General features: G+C 31.4%; 1 protein-coding gene and 1 long non-coding RNA gene across 11 annotated transcripts in view; one reads left to right on the top strand and one right to left on the bottom strand.

Moving 5' to 3' along the window:
* LOC105678019 (protein cordon-bleu) overlaps positions 1 to 15,563 on the top strand; it is a 32,655-nt gene extending 17,092 nt beyond the window's left edge. For 3 of the 10 annotated variants that reach the window (XM_067349819.1, XM_012376980.2, XM_067349825.1), the window contains 7 exons: positions 3,974 to 4,615; positions 5,319 to 5,744; positions 8,130 to 9,536; positions 10,293 to 11,641; positions 11,896 to 11,993; positions 13,218 to 14,388; positions 14,637 to 15,563. In XM_067349819.1, coding sequence (XP_067205920.1) covers positions 3,974 to 4,615; positions 5,319 to 5,744; positions 8,130 to 9,536; positions 10,293 to 11,641; positions 11,896 to 11,993; positions 13,218 to 14,388; positions 14,637 to 14,654 — 5,111 coding nt within the window. In that variant the 3' untranslated portion in view covers positions 14,655 to 15,563. The remainder of the gene's footprint in view (positions 1 to 3,973; positions 4,616 to 5,318; positions 5,745 to 8,129; positions 9,537 to 10,292; positions 11,642 to 11,895; positions 11,994 to 13,217; positions 14,389 to 14,636) is intronic. The other 7 variants (XM_067349824.1, XM_067349823.1, XM_067349822.1 and 4 more) reach the window with 7 other exon arrangements.
* A 308-nt stretch (positions 15,564 to 15,871) lies between these two features.
* LOC136998027 (uncharacterized) lies at positions 15,872 to 17,701 on the bottom strand. The gene is made up of 3 exons (XR_010888610.1): positions 17,453 to 17,701; positions 17,210 to 17,374; positions 15,872 to 16,011 (listed from the first exon to the last, which is right to left on the bottom strand). It is a non-coding gene; the product is annotated as an uncharacterized lncRNA (long non-coding RNA).
* Between the last annotated feature and the right edge of the window lie 4,802 nt (positions 17,702 to 22,503).

Genomic DNA, 22,503 nt, shown 5'->3' with positions numbered 1-22,503 from the left:
TTTGTAAATTTGCTGGATGTATGATCGAAGAAATTTAAAAGATATGCTTGTGCAATTGAATTTTCAAAGACGTAACATTTTACATTTCAACATTGATGATATAAAAATATTTCAAAAATATTTCTTATTACAAATTTTAGAAGATAGTCATAATGTTAAATTTAAGTTTACTTTAATAAGTTTTGCAATAATTTGAAGAAATTATAAATAGATAAGCGTTTTGCATAGCACGTTAATGTGAATTTTTACGATACTGAAAATAAAGACCTTATCTCTAACTTTAAAGACTTACATAGATAAGAGCCAAGGTTTTCTAACTCGGTGACGTTTTAATGAAGCTAAGCTAATATTTATTAAAAAACGTATCCAAATAATTGTGCAACAAGCTAATCAGGTGACTATTTGCAAATAAAAATTAATGTTTTGTGATTTTTGTAGCAACTTTATGTTGCGCATTCTTTCTACTGTTGAATAAATATTTAACAAATTATAACGAATTTCAAACAATTAGCTATGCTTTTTAGTTGCGTAAAGAAAAACTATATTATTATATTTTTTTTTATTATACTTATAATACATTACATATATGTAATTATATTAAATTACAAATAATGTTTATCTTGAAAACAAAGCTATGCAAGCCGAGAATCCAAATTTTATATACACTTGTACAGTCGTGTGTACGCGCGCGCACGTGCGCGAATGTGATTGCGACACACAAATAAGTATGGCTTCTGAAGCCAAATAGTTGGTGTATTTGTGTACATAACAAAGAAGTAAAATTTAATTTTCTCCGTATCACGTCTCAATGAGTCTTCCTCTGATTTATTCTTCTGATTATCTCATGCACATGCTCATTTCTATAAATCTTTTTTTAAAATGATTGAGTAACAATATTGGCTAAAAGTAATGCTTTTATGAGGGGATAATAGATTAAGAAATTTTCATTTATACATACGAAACTTTTAGCGATTTTATGATTGCTCCGAAATGCTATAGTCTGATTTGTATTAAACTATATTTGCTCTGTGCATCGTTATAAATGTGACAACAATGTGTATTGTGTGTGTGATTTACTTATGAATTTTTAATCTGTAAGGTGAAATATTGTGATGTATTGTGATCATACATTCTATTCGTAATTGTGATTTTTTTATATTGTTAAGTATAAAATATGTCGACAAAAGTTAGACATAATAAAAAATGGATTAATATTACATTAATCTCGTACGTCACATAATGTAGTAGTCTCATATTATTATATCAGTGCTTTATCACTAAGTAGTGTGACAAAAATCTTCAAATTTCAAACTTTAATTTCTCAATAATTAACAAGTGAAATATTGTAATTTTTTTGTAAAAACTTTATTCTGAATTTATTTATTATTAACTAGTTTTTTTAACTGTTTTTAATCAAAACCGTAAGAATAGTTTTTTTATTGCAGCACATAATTAAATGTAACATCCACTTTTGCTATAAGACACTGTGTAAAAGTTTCTTACTTTGAAGTCAAATATCTCAGTAATTAATAAGTCAATGTCATCGAAATTGTGAGATTATATTTTTTGAAATCTCTAAGTACAAGTAATATAAATTTGAATAATTTCTTAAAAAAATTAATTTACGCTCGAATCACCTTAAGTTATATCATAATACGTACATAAGATGTGCTTATTTTTATGCTTAAGGAGAAATTCTACTTTAGCAGGCCAAAAAATAAGTAATTTTTAAGAATTTTTTTTAAGAAAATAAAAAAAAATATTGAAGTGTGAGATATCTTTTTTCATGAAATACATTATAGGTTGTTTTAATAAAAAATATTTTTTAAATCAATTTTTATTAAAAAATGTGACGTGCAGTTATCCGTAAAATTAATCCGTTCGGCGGAATGGGTTAATCAGTGGGCGTAATAGCATTATAATTGTTGATTTGAAATAAAAAAACCAAAAATTCTTAAAGTTAATAAAATTATCTAGTACATAAATCTAAGAAATTGAAAAAAATTAAAAATTTACAAAATGGCGGTATTCCAAACTTGGAAGTAAATTTTTTTTTTGTTTTTTTTTTTGTTTTTTTAGACCCATTAAAAGATAGTAATTAAAAAAAGGATAGTAATTAAAAAAAATTGTTATATATTTTAGGTTCATGCATTAGTAAAAACTATCTGCTTCACAACAAAACAAAACCGAAGTTAATCAATCGATTCGTTTCAGAGATATTATGTCATAAGTTTTGAAAACATGGTTTCGAGAAATTCACGTATTTATAGTTCCAAACGTACTTCTATACCTTGTTCCATTCAATAGCGTGTAAGTCCGAGAATTTTCCGAATTTAAAAAAATCTCTTATTTCACATATTTTGGAAGATTCAAGAGGATACACAGAGGATTCAAAAAAATGCAAAAAAGATTTTTTAACCTTTCAAAATAAAAACTTCCCTTAAAATAATAAGATATGTTCAATGCATCTGATTCAAACAGCAGTAAGTTTTATATTTTTTTAAAGAAATAAAGCTATTTATTTTATGCCAAGTAAACATTTGTCATGCAAAAACTAAAAATTTCTAATATCAATAATGTATTTTTTTGAAGCTCTAGAGGGAAATAAATACTTTCTCAATAAAAATAAATTAAATTAACAAATTTATGTATTTATTACATAATATTTATAGTAATCATAAATACTATAACTCGAGATATTCCTCGCGGGCGTTCTACCATTCTATATTGCGATCTTCATGTTTGATGGAATACGATGCATATTCCGACGCGTACAGAGTTGTGCACGAGATATTTCAGTTAGCTAGTTACAGTGGCTGCTGCTAAGATTGCTATCGCGAAGCTGCCGGCTGCTGCAGTACTTGTTACTTTTAGTTGTTGGACTTTACTCTCCTATCCTCATCCTCGTGGCTCGTCCCGTGAGCGAATAAAACGCCGGGTAGCTCGCACTATCCATTTATGCTTGCTCGCGTACACTTTATAATTGATCCGCGTCGCGCTGCGCCGCACCATACCGTGCCGCCGTGAGGAGAGCGGGGAAGAATGCAATTCCAGTTCCCGTTCGCATACCTTTCGGTACATTCACGCTCGCGTCGAAAAGAGTCCCCTGGACGTTGGCGACGCAAGCCGATACTCCCGCGGGCACGACAACACCGGGCGCGAAGGATATGTTTTAAACCGCGAATGCACTGTTCAATATCTGTACTCTGTCACGTGAAAATTATTCTTTCACCCGATATTTCTTTCAAAGGTAACTTAATCTATCATTCAATCCTGTAATTTACTACAATATACGTATAGAAAGTTCTACATTTTTATTATATTGTACTTTGATTTCGGAATAGTTGTTGCAAATTTAAGAACACATGCCATAAATGTTGAGACGTGAATGTGAGGTACGTAGAATATTTCGTATAATCATAGCATTATAGATAATGCTATGATTTTTTTTTACATTCGTCAACTTTGAGCAAAGCAATAATATGAGAATTTGTTTTTTAAAGATTCTGAGATAATAGACTTATTTCCGATTGTTCTATAAAAGATAAATCCATTTTATCTTCAGGAAACACACAAGTGTTCTATTGAATATTGGATTTATATGGAAAATCATCGAAAAAGTGTGTCTATCATTCTGAGATCGATTGTATACTTGTTATCTAAATTTAAAATAATGAATTATCATTGAAATAATGGAATAAATAAGAATTGTTTTCGAACATTCTTAACATGTAATAACATCATATTTATAATATAATAAAATTATATTTATATACATATCTTTGTAACATAATGCAATAGTGATAAGACCGAAAATTATTTATTTCACTGAACTAGAAATAAGCAAGATTCAATTATTTCTTTAAATTGAGTATTTATTAAATATAATATCATAATACTTATTTTATTGTTATATAATAGATATAATCATAAATTTATTCAGTCTTATTTATTTGTTTTTTTTTTGTTTCAGCCACCTTGGAGGAGACGTTGGACTTGTCATTATCATTGCAGGATTATCAACTGCAGGAAGTGACTCTGTACGCGAAACAAAGGAGTCTGGGCCAGACATTGAGCACGCAAGACATATTGGCGCTGCAAAGACAGGAAGAACGACGCCGACAACAAAGTAAACAAAGCGTGTTCGGTTTCGCGTTCAAAAAGTCCAAAGAAAGCTCTTTGAGCATGGACAGTCTTGGGGGTCGCAGCGTGTCACCGGCCAGAAGTGATGAGACCACAAGAAGCGCCAGTCCCCTTCAGCCGCCGACTCGGCCGCAAAGAAAGAGGAGACCAGCTCCGAAACCGCCCGCCGATATTGCATCAACTGTTCGGGATGCATCCGGGAACATCGGCGGCAAAGATAAGATGGTGATTAATCACAGCCGTAACAGCAGCGACAGTTCCGGTTACCATGAGGCCTCCGTACTCAGCGACAATCCGGATTCTACAGCGAGACTACCGGAAACCCTACCGAGGAGAAGCAGAATGCCGGGAATGTCCGATACTGCCAGGAGGTTGGCGCAGACTTCGCAGTCTAGCAAAAGTCTGGGTAATTTGGCGGTACCCGGAGAAACACTCAATCGAGGCATCAGCAGCACTTGCCTCAGCTCCACCGGTGAGATATAATTTTTTTTTCTCCTTTTTATGCGCTGAATTTGAATCCTGTCTCAAAAAAAGTGCGTATGATATCATAATTTTTTTTGGAATAACATGTAAATATGACCAAAATATTGATATAATACGCATTATTTGAAGTCAAATTTTGATTTAGTGCAAAAAATTACAGAAAATTATTCTTCTTTTTCATACAACCATGAAAACATAATTTTCTAAGTTATTATATTTAAGACATATTAACACACATTATACATTTTGCTGCACATTCCGGTTTTTAATTTTATGATATTCTGATTAAATTGCTCACAGATTCAAATTCAAGTAAGTTTAAATACTTGTAACTATTGTACAATATATATAAATTATTTTCTATTAGATACATACGTGAAATATACATACACATGCATGTATGCATGACGTGTACGTGCATGCGTATTTGTAGTGTTTCTAAATGGTATCGCAAAATTTATAAGTGTATTCTACGTCTCAACAAACAAAGAAAAATGTTGTAAATAAATACGGATTCGTAAACGACTTTGTTTTCAAGATACAGTTATTTTAAATTATAGCTTGAATACATGGTAAAATCTTTTAAAAATCAAATAATTATATCCGCAATTAAATAGAATTCTACTTATACGCGGAAGGCATTGCTACTTTGCACAATATTTCAGTCAACACAAATCCGTTTGCTTGCATAGGTCTTCGAAAGAAGAGAGCAGCTCCTCCCCCGCCAGCGTCCAGACCACTTTCGTCAGCTATTTCCACGCAGGCCTTAGAACGTATTGTCGACTCTGAAGAGTCGTTAACGTCCGACATAGATCCTTCGAAACCGCCGTCAGATATTGGTGCGCCGTCGAAAGCCAGTTCCGACATTGACTGCTCTAAAATCAATTCTGATATCAGCGCGCAGTCCACGGGCCTGTTAAGTCACAAACCAAAGCCAGAAACTGTGATGTGCGAATCCGATAGCAACATTCAGCAAAATTGTGCGATTGAAATGAATGTTGAGGCGCGTTCCAAATCAAACCCGGTTGACTGTAAACTAGCTAAAGTGGATGCGGAAAAGATCGCACCCGTAGAAGTTGCTTTGAAAGTAGAGCAAGCTAGAGTAGCGGCGAAGAGAGGTAAGCCAGCCTGTATTTCGAACACTTTGTCTCATAGTTCTAAATCGCAAGATTCTTTGGGAAATTTGCATCAAGTCGGTGAAAGTGGAGATGTGTATAATAGTAATAACTTCCGCACTGTATTACATCCGGGAGAGTCTTCGGTGTCAGAGAGGAGAAAATTGTACGCTGCTAACCAAAGATACCGTTTGCAATATAATAATCCTGTGAATGCTGACTTTGCAAATTATGTTTCCGTTGGTATTACAATTAAAGATCACATTCAGAACACTGCAGATCGAGTGTCCCGAATTTGTCGAAAGTCCCACAAGAGCCTCACAAGGTCTCAAATAAAACCGAGTTTATATGAAAATTGCAAAAAATCAATTTCTTTTAACAGTCGTGAACATTTCGTGAACAAATCGAGTAAGTTTATGTGCCATGTCGATCATTGTACAAAAAAATACAATTATAACAACAAACAATTGATGTTCGCAAATTTGGAAAATAGGTATAATCTCAAATTATCGGATAGCGATATTTTCCGCGATAAACGTGATAAAAAAATCTTAACATATAGTAGTAGTTTTCAGGAGAAAATAATTTCGAGAGAAATTAAGCTAGCGAATTCGTTCGAAGAGCCAAATTTAATTTCATTGCAAAATGTTCGTTCAAATGATTCTAAAATGCCGGCCTCATCGGAATTTGTCGTTTGCTTCCCGAAATTAGATAAAGCAAACACGACAAAGTGCTATACGGAAGTAGTTTCCAACAAAAACCAAGAAGCTTGCAATCTCTCGGAGCAATATGTGGAAAGTGGTTTGTTTCCCCCACCTTTAAGCACTTTGCAGATATTCGCGATCTCTACGAGACCATTAAACATTCAAGTAGCACCTACAGATTCCGTGTCACGCAAGATAGACGAGCTACCCTCGCCACCTATTATAAATCACACGGAAAGCAAATTAGAGGAAAAAAAATTAAGCATTTTAGAACCACCGCCGCCCGGTCTGATCAGTCGTCAAGAATCGAACGAAAACTGGAATCGTTTTTTGGCTCAGTTGAATTCGATTCTCGAGAATAGAACCGGTGAATTTGTCTAACCCGTTAACTATTAAAACATAAAAACGCTCTATTACCGAAAATAATTTTTATGAAAGAACAATTAATTTTGTATGAAGACTTTTTATAAAATACTAAATCGACATTTTTGAATTTGTAAACACAATGTAGTAATTCGGTTTTATGCGAAACTCTTTCAGAGCAAATTTTAACAATTATTAATTTAAAAATGCCACTTTTATCGACTTGAATTAGATGGTCACATTATCCATATATGTATTTCATCCACAATTTTTCAGTAATCTGTTGCAAATAATTAAATTTATTTAATTAATTTTATTTAAGATTTTAAATAAATTATTTATATTTGTATACATATAAAAAAACTTTCGCTTTGCTTAATTTTTTGAATTTTTTGGTTGTATAAATTATATAACTCTAGATACGAAAATTGTATTATCTAATAGAGTTTTTTTTTTTGTACTTTATGAGGCGATATTATAATAGTTCCTTAAAAAGCAAAGTTATTCTAAATTTTTTTATGTACATATAATTTATGTAGACGTAATTTTGTATTATACCTTATTATTGCATCTTGCGATTCACGGCGATGTATTCTTGCACGCTATTTAGCTCCCAAACTGAATTTATATCTAAATAAGTAATGTGTCCTTATTGTGTCTTTTGTTAGATTTCAATTTATAAGTGTCCTTTATTCAACACGTAATACGAGAAATATAATTGAAAAATAATGAGACTTGAAAAGAGGATAATGCATTTAGAAAATCGATTTATAAATGTTAATTTCTTTCAAATATAATGCGCCGATGCCTCATAAAATGATTAAAAATCTTCTTTCAACTTTTGCAAAATCTTGTTACTATAAATATTTTTAATTGTTCTAAAATAATTTTTTACTGTAAATTTCATTTTAAAGAAAAGAAAATGCCACGTAGAGAAAGGTCCGACAAGTATGAAAACCGAGAAAGCACAAGAATTGATTTTGATGCCAAAACCTTACGTATCAAGGAATGCCATAATGTAAAATTCCATTTTTTAACTAATATTTTATAACCAACACTGTAAAGATATGTTTATTATATTAATGTTAATATCTTTTGTGTTTACGTAAGTTGAAGCTGAGAATTAAAATTAAAGAAGGATGATATTATCGCGAATAACATGTTTAGAAATATTACAGTGTTGTCACCACGAGAGATACAAACTTTATTTCATTACTTTTCAATCACACTTCTCGTAAATATATTTTCAGTTTGCTTGTTCGTATTTTGCTAGCTTGTATTATTTCGGTGACGGTTGTTTTCTTTTTTTTACACAAACTAGTTGGAGAACTCGCACCTCTTCCCAGACCTCGAAAAATTAACGTGGGCAAAGTTAATGTCATCGAACCTCCAAAAGCACCTAAGCGTAAAACACCTTTGCTTTTAATGCCGTCTAGAATCTTAAATATAGATTGCGCTACAAATGGTTTATCACATGAACATGTGAATTCTAAGCAAATCAGTGAAGCACACTGTTACACTTTAAATGCCGAGAATGCAATATCGTCAAATGAAAATAATCTTGTCGCACACATTAAGAAAGAAGAGATGCATTCAAAATTGAGAAATTATCCTACATCTCCTAATAAAGATCAAATAAGCCAATGTGATGAAATATCAAAAATTATCGGTGATACAATTAAACAAATATCTTTAAAATCAAGTCAAAATCATGAAATAAGAAGTAACCTTGAATTACATTTTAATTCTGTAGAACCATCTCCTGTTAATGCCGAAGAGGAGGTGCATTTCGAATCTAAAGATAAGATTACGAGTGAAGATAAATTCAATCAAAAGGAAAGAATATCAGATATTATTAATGATGTGGACAATCATGAATCATCAAGCTTGAACGAACATTTAAGTAATGAAGGAGACACTAAGCCACATTCTGTCTTGACAGAGTTAGATGTATTATCAACAAAATTATCATTACTTGAATCTGATGTTATTCTCGAAAAGAGAGAAGATAATATTTTAGAACAAGATAATGAGATAAAATCGAAAAATATTGATTTTCACGACAAAAAGAAAAATTGGCGTGATAATTTATTTATGTCATCAGATGATGATTCTTTAAACGAAAATATTATTAAACAAAATCGCGTGACTGAACCAAAAAGTCAACAATCGAAGGCGCATTATCGATTCATTAACCAAGAATCTAGAGCGAGAGAAATGATTTCTTTCTGCGAGATCGAAGAAAACGTCGAGGCAGCAAAATACGTTCATCTGAAAGACGCGATGAGTAGTCTGGAAAGAGACAGAGAAACATGCACAGTGATTTCTACCATACCGAAGTGCGAACATCTCGACATCATAAAAGAAAACAGCGCTTCAAACAACGCTGTAAAAGGTAGCGTTACGAAAAATATTGTCGAATTGTGCGAGAAGCGTCAAAATGATCAAAGCGAAGAATCGAATAATAACGCGAAGTATGTTAAGCGAGCAAAGGTGGTTCGGAGCCAATCCAAGTCAGATGACTTCGAGATGGATTCTTTAAAGAGACAGAGACGATATCTCACTTTGCCTACGGAGGACATCGCGTACGCTTTGAACCTAAATCTTTCCACACGAAACTCTGATACAGCGGAAAATAAACGGAAGCAAATTGCTGCGGGATATTGCACTAATTGCACAAGGGATATGGATATAGGTAGGAAAGAGTTGTACGGTGGATTAGTCACAGGTGCATGTCCTTGTTTTACTAATATTCTACTTTAATCCTTATTATCTGTTTTTAATCCTTCTAGTCTCGCATTCTTTTATAGCGCGCACAATTGTAATATTATATAAACACATACAGGGTATCTTATTTGAAATAAAGATCTAAAATATATCGGAATTAGATGGAGGTATAAAAAAAGAGTGATTTTAGACAAAAGTTACAAGATTTGAAAGAGAAAAAAGAAAAAATCATGTAAAGGTTATCTTAAATTTTTTCTTAGCCAAAAACCTCTAAATTTTATTCCATATTCTTGTAGCTGATGTTTTTAAAATAATATAATTGAACCTCCCCTTCCTCCAATATAAAGAAATATTCCTTTCAAGATATATTTGAATTTAAAGTGGGAAATATATTATAATATTGTACGTGTAATATTTCTGAATAATCTGTAATCATTTTGTATAGTATGAAATCATTGATTAATAAGTTTCAAATCATTCTATCAGAATATTTTTTGCAAATTTGTATGTTATATATTTAAATAATATCCACTTCTCTTGAAGGTGATGGTTATTTGCATACTGCGCACGTTAGAAACTTTCTAAGACCAAAGATTCGAGTTCAACGACCAAAAAAAAAAATAAATGTCATGTTTTATCAGAAAATTGTTCTATGAGTATATGTAAAAAGAAATATACATATATCTTTTTTAAGTATGCATTTACAAGGATAAAAGACTTGTGTAATGTCTGGCTAATTTTGTACTTTGTTCACTAGCAGCTAACCAAGATAACCCGTCTGAGATCGAAAACCTGCTACAGAAAGTATCAAACACTTTGTCGAATGTGCTACCGATCTCATCATCCCCAGTATCGGAGCCATCGTTGCCTCTCAAAATGAATCACACAACTGCATCTGTCCAAACGAATAATGCCGTTGTTCTTGACGATTCTGTAACTAAGTTAGTACTCGTTGGAATGAAGTCGAATGAGTTGTGTATGGACTTTCCAATGGGAAACACCTTAAACGCTAGCATGCCAAATGTGACTGGAATGGATTCGCAACAGGACACTTTAGACAACGTTTCGGCGATGAACGATAATTTGTCGATTAGCGATTGGGAATATCAGCTTCCAGCACCACCTAGTGCATTTCGCGATTCAATTTCACTTGTCTCTGATGATTACGACACAGTGATGCTGGGATCAGTGCAAGATTTCAAGAAATTGCCAGCAAATACGGTTTCAGATCAGGTTGATGCGAGGGATAATAGCGATATGAATATCGAATCGATGAAGAATTTATTGAACAATATCGATGAGAATTTTGATCAGAAAATTTCGAGTGGGAAAATGAGTTCCGTGTCCGAAGTGGAAATTGATATTAAACGAATAGAAAGCGAACCTGTTGTTAAGCAAACATCTGCCGTTTCCCACAAGTCGGCTAATTTACGAAAAGAAATTATTTCGGAGTTGGAAAATAAATTGGAGACTGGGGCGTTGGTACAGACTATCAGTAAGGATTTTGATAGGAGAAATATAGACAGTTTATCCGCGCCGCAGATAGCGCCCGTGGATAATACTCTGTCTAATTTCACTATTACTACTTACACTAAACCGACAAAACTGGATATTTTCGAAGAATTTAAGAACCCCAATGATTATGCGACAAATTCCGAGAAGAGGTTTATTAAAACATTCGCCACATTATCCAGAAATAAGACCAGTGCGCCGAACAATTGTGACAAGAAGACGACGAGTAAGTTTGAAAAGTCGGACGCGAATAACATCGATTGTAAAACGGAGCCAAAGATTCACAGTCAGGACGAGCCTTCCCACAGGTGGAGGTCCCTCATCGCAGCCAATGAAAAGAATAATATTCAACGATCCAAAAGTTATATATCGACATTCAGCAATGCCAAGAATCAAATGGAAGTGCAGGAAATTGGTGAAAAAAAACATGAGCCGCGTATTGAGTCGGAAACTACTAATGTGAAAAAAGCCACGAGCATCACTGATTTAAATGTCAATGTACGAACAAGTAAGGATAAATTTTCACAATGGAGAGACAATGCATTGAAATATCAAGAGGAGCCTACCAAAGAAAAACAGTTACAATCGTTGCAGGTAGGAAAGAAGTAATTTCAACAATATAGACTTTTAAAAAGAGCCCTGGAAGAATTTAATGTTAATTTTGTGCCATTTTTTTTGTAAAATAACATAAAATTGTTTTTTAATCCCTTGAAACTTGTAAATATTTGAAAAGGGCTGTTTTAAGCCTACTCATACTAAAGTTAGCTAACGCATGTAGGTGCGTATAGTATTGAATCACATTATTGCTTGATTGATAATTGTATAAAATTATTATTTAAATATTGTAGGTGCTGAAAAGCATTTTACCGCAGTTAAAAAATGCTCAACAAGCGGAGAAAAATGTATCCAAAGAAGACAAGAACACATTATCAATAAAAAAAATAAGGTAAATATATCACTTCTTATATTTCTCAAAAGTTTCTGTTGATCATTTTTGTGACTATAAATTTTATCATGAATTTTATCATTCCTAGAGCATATTCTAGAAATAAATAAATTAACTCTTTAAGTATTGAGGACACATAACTGCGCCATTATTTAAAAAAAGAGGAGAAGAAAAAGAAGTATTTTCCACGTAGGATTTTTTATGTAGAATTTTCACAAATCATCGACAGAGTTTTTGGATTTAAAATTGAATTTCTAATCATAATTTTCAAATTTAATATAGCACTTAATATCCATAATAGAAATGAAAAACCTACGGCAAAGATTTGTTGTATGAAATCGATTTTACTGTAATTAAAAATTATCCAATTATATTTATAAAAATAATATTTGAACGTAGTTCAATAGTTTTAAAATAGTTTTAATAGTTTTAAAATTTGAATAAAAATTACGAATGCTTTACTAATATTATTAAAAATAATGCTGTTTTTAATTTATTAAAATTTATTAAAATTTTTTAAAATAATACTCGTTGGCACGCCAACCATTATATATATTTTTTGAATTTTTTGGCTCGTAAACATAAAAAGTCCGCTGTCTCTGATTTGACAGCATAGATTTAAACAATTATTTTTTTTTCTTATCAAACTTAATTTCTAAGAGTTTTGTAGTTTTCAAATTTGAATTTAATATAAAAATTTCAAAATTATGTAAATGTCCAACAAACTTTAACAAACATTACTTTTATAAAACAAAAAGTAAAATTGAATATATTTTGAAACTGCAATTTATACACTTCATATTTTAATTAAATGTCAATAACTATTTTTTAATTTAATTATATTGTAATAGATATTTCGTATTAATATTAACATGCAAGATATTGCGTGAGATAAAAATAATTGAAAAATTGAAAAGATTGAAGACAAATTATAAAACATTTTACAGAAATATCATTAGTTTCTTCTATTATTTTTTTTAACATATTTAATTCTAAGAATATTTAAAATCTGTTATAATCTATATAGATATCTATGTTATTGTCCTTAAATCAAAATGCTTCAAACATTTAGCATTTAATGTTTATTTATCTCGTTATAATGTTAATACTTTATGAATATGCCGCTTTACAATTATTCACACTCGCGGCTCTCGATTTTGTTCTCTATTATACAAACAATTCTGCAACTATATGTTTTCTAACAATAAAATTATTTTGTAACAGATACGAAACTGGGTCCAACGAACATTCGATGAAAACGAATGTAGTTTCGACACGCGGTTCTCGAGAGTTTGAACCGGAATGTAAACAATTATCAAAAAAGGAAGATACGAAACGTTATGTTTATACTGGCCCACCTGCGATCAGTCTGGGTAGCTGGTCAGAAAGACCCAGTGTCAATGTTCAAATAAAAATGGATATCGATTATAAATTAGGAAAAAGCAACACAAATAGCAATAAGACTGTTAATATTAACATGAAAAACAAGAAGGATGCCACGAATTTTACCGATAATATCTGCAAAAATATTATTGATCAGCATGAAACCAAGAACGATTTTTCTACGAATAAAAATCCTGAAGAGCTCACAAGGAAACTAATTGCACATACTACAGCGTCGGGTTTTAAGATACCGTTATCGAGTCGAATCAACGTGTCCGATTCGAAGACAAATGAGGGAAATCCCATCGTAATGGGAATGGAATTAAAGAAAACTTTCATTGAGATGCCAAAGGAAATGCCGAGGAACAATGAGAACGAGGTCGACACTACACCGTTGAATTTCAAAGAATTGACAAAGGCATGCAGTCAGCATGCGAGTTTTAAGCAAAATCCTAAATGCGACAATATTAACAAACACTCGGCCGACTATTGTAGCGCACAAATGAAGAAGATAGAAGAAATCACGGACTCGAATGTCAAACAATACAATGACATTAAACTCCCGCAGGCATCCAATCAGAGCGACTTTTCGTTCAAGAATCAGCTCTCATTGCACGATATTGTACAGAGCTCACGGGCAAAAAAATTTACATCTATCGTGGGTATAAACGGAACGAGCCAGAATCTTGAGCTGCAAAGTGAAATGTCACTTAGAGGTAACGCCAATAACACATTGAAAATTAATCCACCAATGCCGGTCGTGAAAGGGTTTAAGATATCTACCACTAATTACAATACAACAAATAATCGAGAAAATCATAACGGATTATCGTCTATCGATAGTTTCAATAACGATCCGCAATTGCCTAAACCTCCAACTATGCCAGTGATAACGGGGGTAACACTGAAGAGTGCTACCGTAAGACTTAAATCGATGCCGATCCAATTAGACTCTAGAAATATGTTGTTGGAATCTATCAGGAACTTCGGTGGTCGTGAAAAGCTAAAAAGTGTAGGTATATTAGATGATGTAAAATTTATATTGCAATAGAATATCCATCTATATAACGAAATTCTTTGGAACTGAAACATATAAAACCGTGTTATACAGTTTCAATTTCATTATCTACACAGATGTAGACTCGTAATATAATTTTGAAATTACATAGCTCGTTTTTTATGTGAAATGTAAAATGTATGTTATCTATCCTTTATTGTATGAAACAGATTAAAATATGTTTTTTTTTTTTTTAATTTCAGGCTGCAGAAAGATATTAATTGGACAGCCTCTATAAAAACATAAGCACACTTAATTAAAGCGCAATGAAGAAATTGCTCGAGACTTCAAGATTTATGAATTTTTTTTGTTCTTTCATTAAATTTTAATTTACATAATTTGTTTTCAAGTTGTCAAATGTGAGAATTATATTCTGAAAAGCTTTTCGCAAACAATATGTACAAATTATTTGAAAAATTTATATTTAATCCTAATATTCTACTAATAATAAGAAATAAGATGTTCTTTATAGTAACTGATATTATAAATTGTTAGAATTTTATTTACGTATAACTTCATATATAGTTATGGACAAAAAGATTGTGCGGCAATTAAAACTCCGTTGCGAGACGATGGAAATGTACATAGTGTACGACATTTGTTTGATCGTTGAAAAGAAAATACGGGAAATGTTTATTTTATTTACTTAAATAATTATCAATATTGCTCATTAATTAATTAGGAAGGAAAGAGATAAATAATTCTTTTTACTTCGGTAGTTTTATTTTAGGTTTGGTGTAGTATATACTAATAAAAGAAAAAAGATAAGAAAAAGGTAATGAAAGCAATACCAAAGTTAGTCGTGGATGGATCGATATCGGTATTAGATTTAATACTGAATACTAACACATCCGAATTTTCGCGATTAACTATAAGTTTCTATCAATGGGACCAAAGGTGTATCTTATTTTACATATCGTACAACGAATTTAGAGTTATAAGATGCTAAATACTGTGCTAAATACGAGATAGTGTTTTGAATTTGGTTAACTGAATTCTATCGAAACGATCAGATGTTATACGTTATAAATTTATTTACAATTATTTCGAAAGAAATTGTTATTTAAGATGTTGTGCAATTTATTTTTCTGTGTAACATCATATCGATATAATAAATGTATTATGGCATATATGTCTAAATACAAATTAGTTTTTGTTGGCATATCTATGGACTATTTATGTTTTAATTCCTTATAGCATAATTATTTTTATTCTTCAAACAAGCTAAAACTCGTATTGATCGAATTTCGAGTACCATTTGTATTTTTTTAAAATTCTGATCAAATAGGATTGTTAAAAATTGTGAAAAAATAAATTTTACACTCCTTTTGAAAGAATATATTTTACACTCCTTATACTTTGTTACTTTGTTACATCTTTGTGCAATTTACAATAACTTTTTATTTCGAGTTATAAAATTATTGTTAGAATAGTAATTCCATTTGCCAATAGATGCCAATGGTCATGCTGTCGTTTCCACCAATTATATTTTATTTATCTGTTACCATGGCAGCGGCCATGTTTTTGTTTCTTTTGTTCTTCGCTTCTTCACGTAATTCTTACTTACAGTCGCAATCACTACAATATAAAGTTCATACTCTCTTTATACTTTTTACGACATTATTCGAGGAATAAATATATTTTCTAAAGTGTATTTATCATAAAGCTCCAGTGTGTCTTTATTTGCTCATCCAGTGCGTACAGAAATTAAGTAATTGCCCAATAATTATATCTTCAGAAAAGCAATTTCTTATCTCGAGTAAAAGGGGTTCCTCATTCGTATGGTAAGTTCCTAATTACGGATAGGCTATAAGTATAGATAATGAATAGGAAATGAAATACCCAGGTAGAAAATTGGCCGGGCTTTACTAGATTTATGCAAATTTTAAAAAGGCTCCGGCCAGCAATATTCTGATAAAACTAGTCAGGGCTTTATTGTCTAGTTTCGAGGCAGGCTCTGGAAAGTTACCTGGGCTCTAGTAGATTTATAGAAATTTAAAAAAGGCCCCGGCCAGCAATACTCTGATAAAACTAATCAGGGTTTTATTGTCTAGTTTCCAGGCAGGCTCTAGAAAGTTACCTGGGCGCTAGTAGATTTATAGAAATTTAAAAAAGGCCCCGGCCAGCAATACTCTGATAAAACTAATCAGGGTTTTATTGTCTAGTTTCCAGGCAGGCTCTAGAAAGTTACCTGGGCGCTAGTAGATTTATAGAAATTTAAAAAAGGCCCCGGCCAGCAATATGGCCGGAGCACAGACTTTTGCATAAAGCATAACGCATAAGCATAAGGAAATTGATTGGTCCATTTCCTTATGCATTTGCTTATGCTTATATATAGACCAATCAATTTCCTTATGCTTATGCATTACGCATTATGTAAAAGCTTGTGCTCTCGGCTATACTCTGATAAAACTAGTCAGGGCTTTATTGTCTAGTTTCCAAGCAGGCTCTAGATTGAAAAATATAGTTGTGAAAATCTTATACGTGCAGAAATACTTTAATACAACTACCCGGGTATATTCTAGTGGCTATAGACTGAACCCAATTTTAAAAACTAGATTTTCTTCGGGATTTGGAAACGAGATAAATTGATAAAACTCTAGATTTGATTCTGTGACCACGTGGAAATTTCGCTCATTGTAATTTGGATTATTTTGTTATTAAAATTTGTTAGTAGAACTCCTATATGTATATCTATGTATACAAAATATTTTGTGAAATATGTATTCTGCATTTTAAAAGAATTGTACTAGAAATGTGTATATCACAACATTACCTTCATCTTCGTCTGATGTGTCGCTAAGATATCTTGGCTTTTTCCTCTTTCGTTTTTTTTCTGCATTATTTCCAAAAAGAGCTTTTGTACACATGTCATCAGTATCTTCATTTGTAGAGGCGTTAATGCAGTATTCTTCAATTTGATAAGCTATTTAAAGAGACTCTAAAAAATATATTCTTTTAATTTGAATTGTATAGTAAAGTAATACTTGACAAATATGTAACATTAAGAAAAACGCACCGAAGGTCCTAAACATTTATGATATTCGTATGTAAGCCAATCATCATTTGGCTGTAGTAAATGCATTTTGTGTTTATTGAAGTATTTATTTTACGTGCTTTGGAGGCCAAAAAACTTTCTTTGATTCTAAATTCACCCAATTTGCTGGTACGAGATTACAAAAGTCGTTAAAAAATATTACAAAGTACTGCATCTGGAAATTTTATATCCAAATCACCTCTTATTATTCTTGCAAAAGAGGCATAGCATAGATATTATTTTCATGTGTTATTACAAATCCTTTACAGCTTATGCATTGTGCGGGCCACAATCGTAAAGGTAACAGATTATCGACTTTATATATCTTTAAGTAACTTGAAGGACACGGATAATTAGAAATGTCGCATTTATTCAGAAATTGTCTTCCAAGAATTACAATCATATTTTCTATTAATCCAATATGCTTGATAATCACGATAGTTTCATCAGTCATGAAACAACAGTTGTCCGGCCTCTTAGTCGATAATTGAAACATGCGGAATTGTAGAAATTCGATGTTCACTATGACAACCCAAAGGAAGTTGTGACACAACTGGATATTTGAGTAGAGGGTACTGCAAAATATTTAAATTCTTCTTGTTCTGGAGATGTTGATTGAGATGCTTTTCAAATAGTCGTTGATAAATTTGTTGTAAGGGATTTGCATGTTTCCGTATCATTCGCTTCAAAATTTGCATATGATTTTCAAAATCAAAAGTACTATATGAATCTAATAGTCCATACATCTTTACATCTTCGTTTAAATGAATAAGGTAATGAAAGTTACTTGTAACGTACTGTTCTCCATATAATGTTTTAAATTGCTGTACGAAATAAATCAGCAGTTCTTTAGCATAAGCGTTGTTTTCATAACAATCTCGAGAGTGGCACAATATTCGCATGGCACAATTTAGAGTGTTGAAATAAATTAAATAATTTTAAGGAAGAAAATGTTGCAAAATAATCGGTCCGAGATACAACAAAAACAAACGGAATTCAGTATTTTTCCAACGACATAGTTCCTGTAAACCTCGAGGTTTTATGTTGAATTCCTTAGGCACCCATTGCGCCATGATAACAATTAAATCTGATAATTTTTGTACAGCCTCAGAACTAAATCTTGGATGTCGACGATTATCTAACCAACTCATTAAGAGGGATTTCATTACACCCAAATATACCACGTGCAGGGAGTCAAGTGGAAATTGTTTTACCATATCAATAGGTAAAGATTCAAACGGTGAAACTCCAATATGATGTTCTTCGTTCATTCTACTTCTGAAATTAGCATCAGTTCGTAGTGGTGCTGATTCAGAAAGAAAAACTATTCGATCTCGAAAGTCGCCTTCTGCAGTACATTTGTCGCAGCTGAAGTATCCATTAAACTGTTTGGTACATTTAACATAAGACCGTGCAGGACTGTCACAAATTGTACATCGTAAAGTTACATTGTATCGTTTTTCATCTATGACTATTCCTTCATTTTGCAACTGTTTATATTCATTGATAAACGGTGCTAGGTAGTTGTAAACTGAAGACGGTTTTTTATTACCGTGATAAATCCCAATAATAAACGGCGTCTTCGAGAAACTATGGACAAGTTTTCCTAAAATAGGCCATAAACATGTTCCAGAAGATTTCGCTATGGGTAGACCATCAATATTTAAATCAAACATCAATTTTGTTTCATTGATACGAATTAAACCACATAATTCATTTTGGATAGCTTTCTTTAATCCATAATGAAGATATTCTCCAGGCGGACAATAACTAATTTCGACATTAGAAGTTCGAGGTGTTTTTAATAAAGTTCGACAATCTTTGGGCAAATTCTTCATTCCTGCCTTTGTAAGCAGTTGTAAAAGTCGATTAAAATGGATATGCTTCATTTGACTATTTATCGCAAATAATCTCAATTCTTCAATAAAATTAAAAGCATCATCCTCAACAAATTGAGAATCATTATCTTCCTTTTCTGAATCACTCTCATAGCGTGTACCGTTTAACACAATATTCTGTATAATTTGATCCTTGTGATCCAGCTGAATATTTTGAATTTCAATTATATTTTCTATGAAATCATGTGTCCCTTCTAATTCATTGTCAATTCTGGATTGAGGGTAATTTTTTTTCTCAGATTGGCCCTGCGTCATATTATAAGCATCTTCCGAAATTTGTAAATCATTTTCAAATTCTGAAGATAAATCATGAAGACTTAGATCTGCTTTTGATTGGACTTCGAGTCGACGGAAAACCTGCCGTTTTGACAATTCAGAGTACCTTTTACGTTTCGGCATATTCCTATAATATAATAACAATTCGTTATAATGTAAAACAATATGCCAGTTTACTGATAAGAGAATTATTTTTCAGGTAACCCAAAATGTAAATAATTGTAATCCAAAGAATCTTACCGTAGTAATACTTGTTCTGCTACAATATTAAAAATGAACCAAATGGCGACGTTCATGAGCTTAGAAACTAGATTTATTCTGTAGGTGTTGCTGTTAAGTGTGACGATTTAAAAATTGCCACTTATTTGTCGAAGTAGGTAAAAGTAGTGTCATTCAAAGTATTATGCAAAAAGTGTGTAACAAACACAATGTGATGGAACATTAAATGCAAAAATTAAAACTTTCAACGATATAGATCAATATTTTCATTCACAATAAATTCCACATGTATGTCACCTATCGATATGATCAAAGAACACACTTATATACCACAAGCCACCATTAAGAGATTGTAGCATAAGTGAATAAGCAAATCCAAATTTTTAGTTGCAAAGAGAAAAATGAAGGCTTGATGCATGAAGAAAGAGTTCTTTAAGCTAATAATAAATTTTGATTTAATATATTATTTTATTTAAAGAGAATGTTTCCCTCATATTATATTCAGATATGAAAAATTGATTTCAGACTTAAATTTGAATAGTACTAGCAAATATACAGAGATTTTTTCCAATACAATTATTGGCGCGCAGTTCATGAAAGCTAGAAATGTATATTTAATTCAGAAATAAGTATTAGGCACTAAGATCCGCTATGGCCGTAAAGGCGTTGATTTTAATTGTATTTGAGAAATTTTTATTTAGGAAGAAAGGAAATCACAAAAAAATCAATTTTCACAAACATGCATTTCACAATGCAAAACAGTGCAAAAAACATAATATAAGAAGTTAAATGATGAAAGTTTGAATGTATAAAAGCTTAAAATGATATATATATACAGAGTCTATAGTCTGTAACCACCCTTATAATTGTGAAAATTATGGAAGTTACGCAAGAAACATTTCAGATAAAAATTGTATGGTCTGAAGGGGACCATGTGATAGTAAAATTAAATTTTGAAAAAAATCAATTTTTGAAGGTCATACAATTTTGAAGGTAATTGCCATTTTTTAAAATAAAATTATATAATTTTTTTTGTGGAATATGGTTCCTTTGATTATTCTGCATATAAAAGTATTAAGGTACAGATTTCAAAAAATGATATTACACGAGCTATTTTATATTTTTGACATATTTCGACATAAAGTAGAAAATATTTTGAAAATTATTCATGTTTTGGCAAGTGTACCTTAATACTATTATGCACAAGATAATAAAAGATAATGTAATAAAAATACATTGTTGCTTAAAAAAATTACATTTTGTAATCTTTTTTCTGAAAAGCAAAAATAAATTTTCTCTATGTCAATTGATTTCTTTCTTATTATTCTGTGCGTGAAAGTGTTAAGATATGAAGTATTAAAATACGACTTCTACAATTTATTATGTTTAAATAATTTCATATGTCTTTATTATTATTGTATCAGAATAATGAATGGACAAATTCTTGGAATGTAAAATTTTGGAAAAAAATATGATAAATATAATATAATGAATTATAATTATAATTGTTAATTTTATATCATGATATGACAAAAAATAAAAAGTAAAGAATAAATTTTTTCAATAATTTTTATAAGAAGAATTTTGATATAAAATAATTTTGTGTGCAATGTTTTACAATACAGAAAAAAACACAGACAATAATTTAATATTTTCAATATTGACAGTATACAAAATAATTGGCAAAAGCAGGCAGGGACGCACAACGTATAATGAGACTGTCAAGTGTTTACTATCGTCTCACGACGCATTGCACCGTCCCTGTCTGTCCGTTGTATCGGACTCGTAAGTAGTAAACTATTTTCAATTATAAGTCGAAAACTAAGCTTCGGACAAAATTTTGTAAAAGGAAAAATCGTCTCAGAATTTGCTCAAGAATATGGCATTGCAAGGACATCAGGTTATTTTAAATCACCCTGTATATCAGAACACCAGAGTAAAGAAGCAGAGCAATAAACAAATGCGCACAAATAGAAAACAGATCAAAATGCAACTTTGCGACTAAGTAAATATGTAATAGAAAAAGGGTCTTACCTTTCATAAAAATGGAGAGCAAAATAAACAGTTCAGCTGTTGATGAGCAAAAACGCAAGAGGTTTGTGTCGGATAAAATTTCCAAAATAAGGTGGCAGTATAAAAATTTTACTGAAGCAAAGAATTTTTTAACGGACAGTTGGGACAACCCGATAAGAATTCCAATAAATTGTAATCAAATTATAACAGGAGCTCTTCTGTTATTAAGTAGATGTAGAGACAAACTGAAAATTTAGCGAGTATTTCACAAATATAAAATGAACATAAAGATATGACAATTTTATGGCAATATTCATCTACATAATAATTAATATTTTTTCATAAAACTAATTAAAATTGAGGAATGGTGAACAAACAGTTATATTGGGATTTTAGTGCTCAATAATAGTTATTTGATTTAAACGCAACTCTTAAACAAGAATAATAGTATACACAGTTACAATATTAAATTAACAATTAATTTAATAATATTGATGCTAACAATGCTATTGATGCATCTATTACTCAGACAGCACATAATATTCAAAAGACGTCCAGAGGATATCCTGAGGACCCTTTTGGAACGACAGGACGTCCTCTGGATATCCTTTGGATATATTTTGGATA

This window comes from Linepithema humile, chromosome 2 (genome assembly GCF_040581485.1).
Source record: "Linepithema humile isolate Giens D197 chromosome 2, Lhum_UNIL_v1.0, whole genome shotgun sequence".
NCBI classification, from domain to species: Eukaryota; Metazoa; Arthropoda; class Insecta; order Hymenoptera; family Formicidae; genus Linepithema; species Linepithema humile.
Note: the sequence above shows the minus strand (reverse complement) of the source record. Positions and strands in the feature narration are given on the sequence as shown.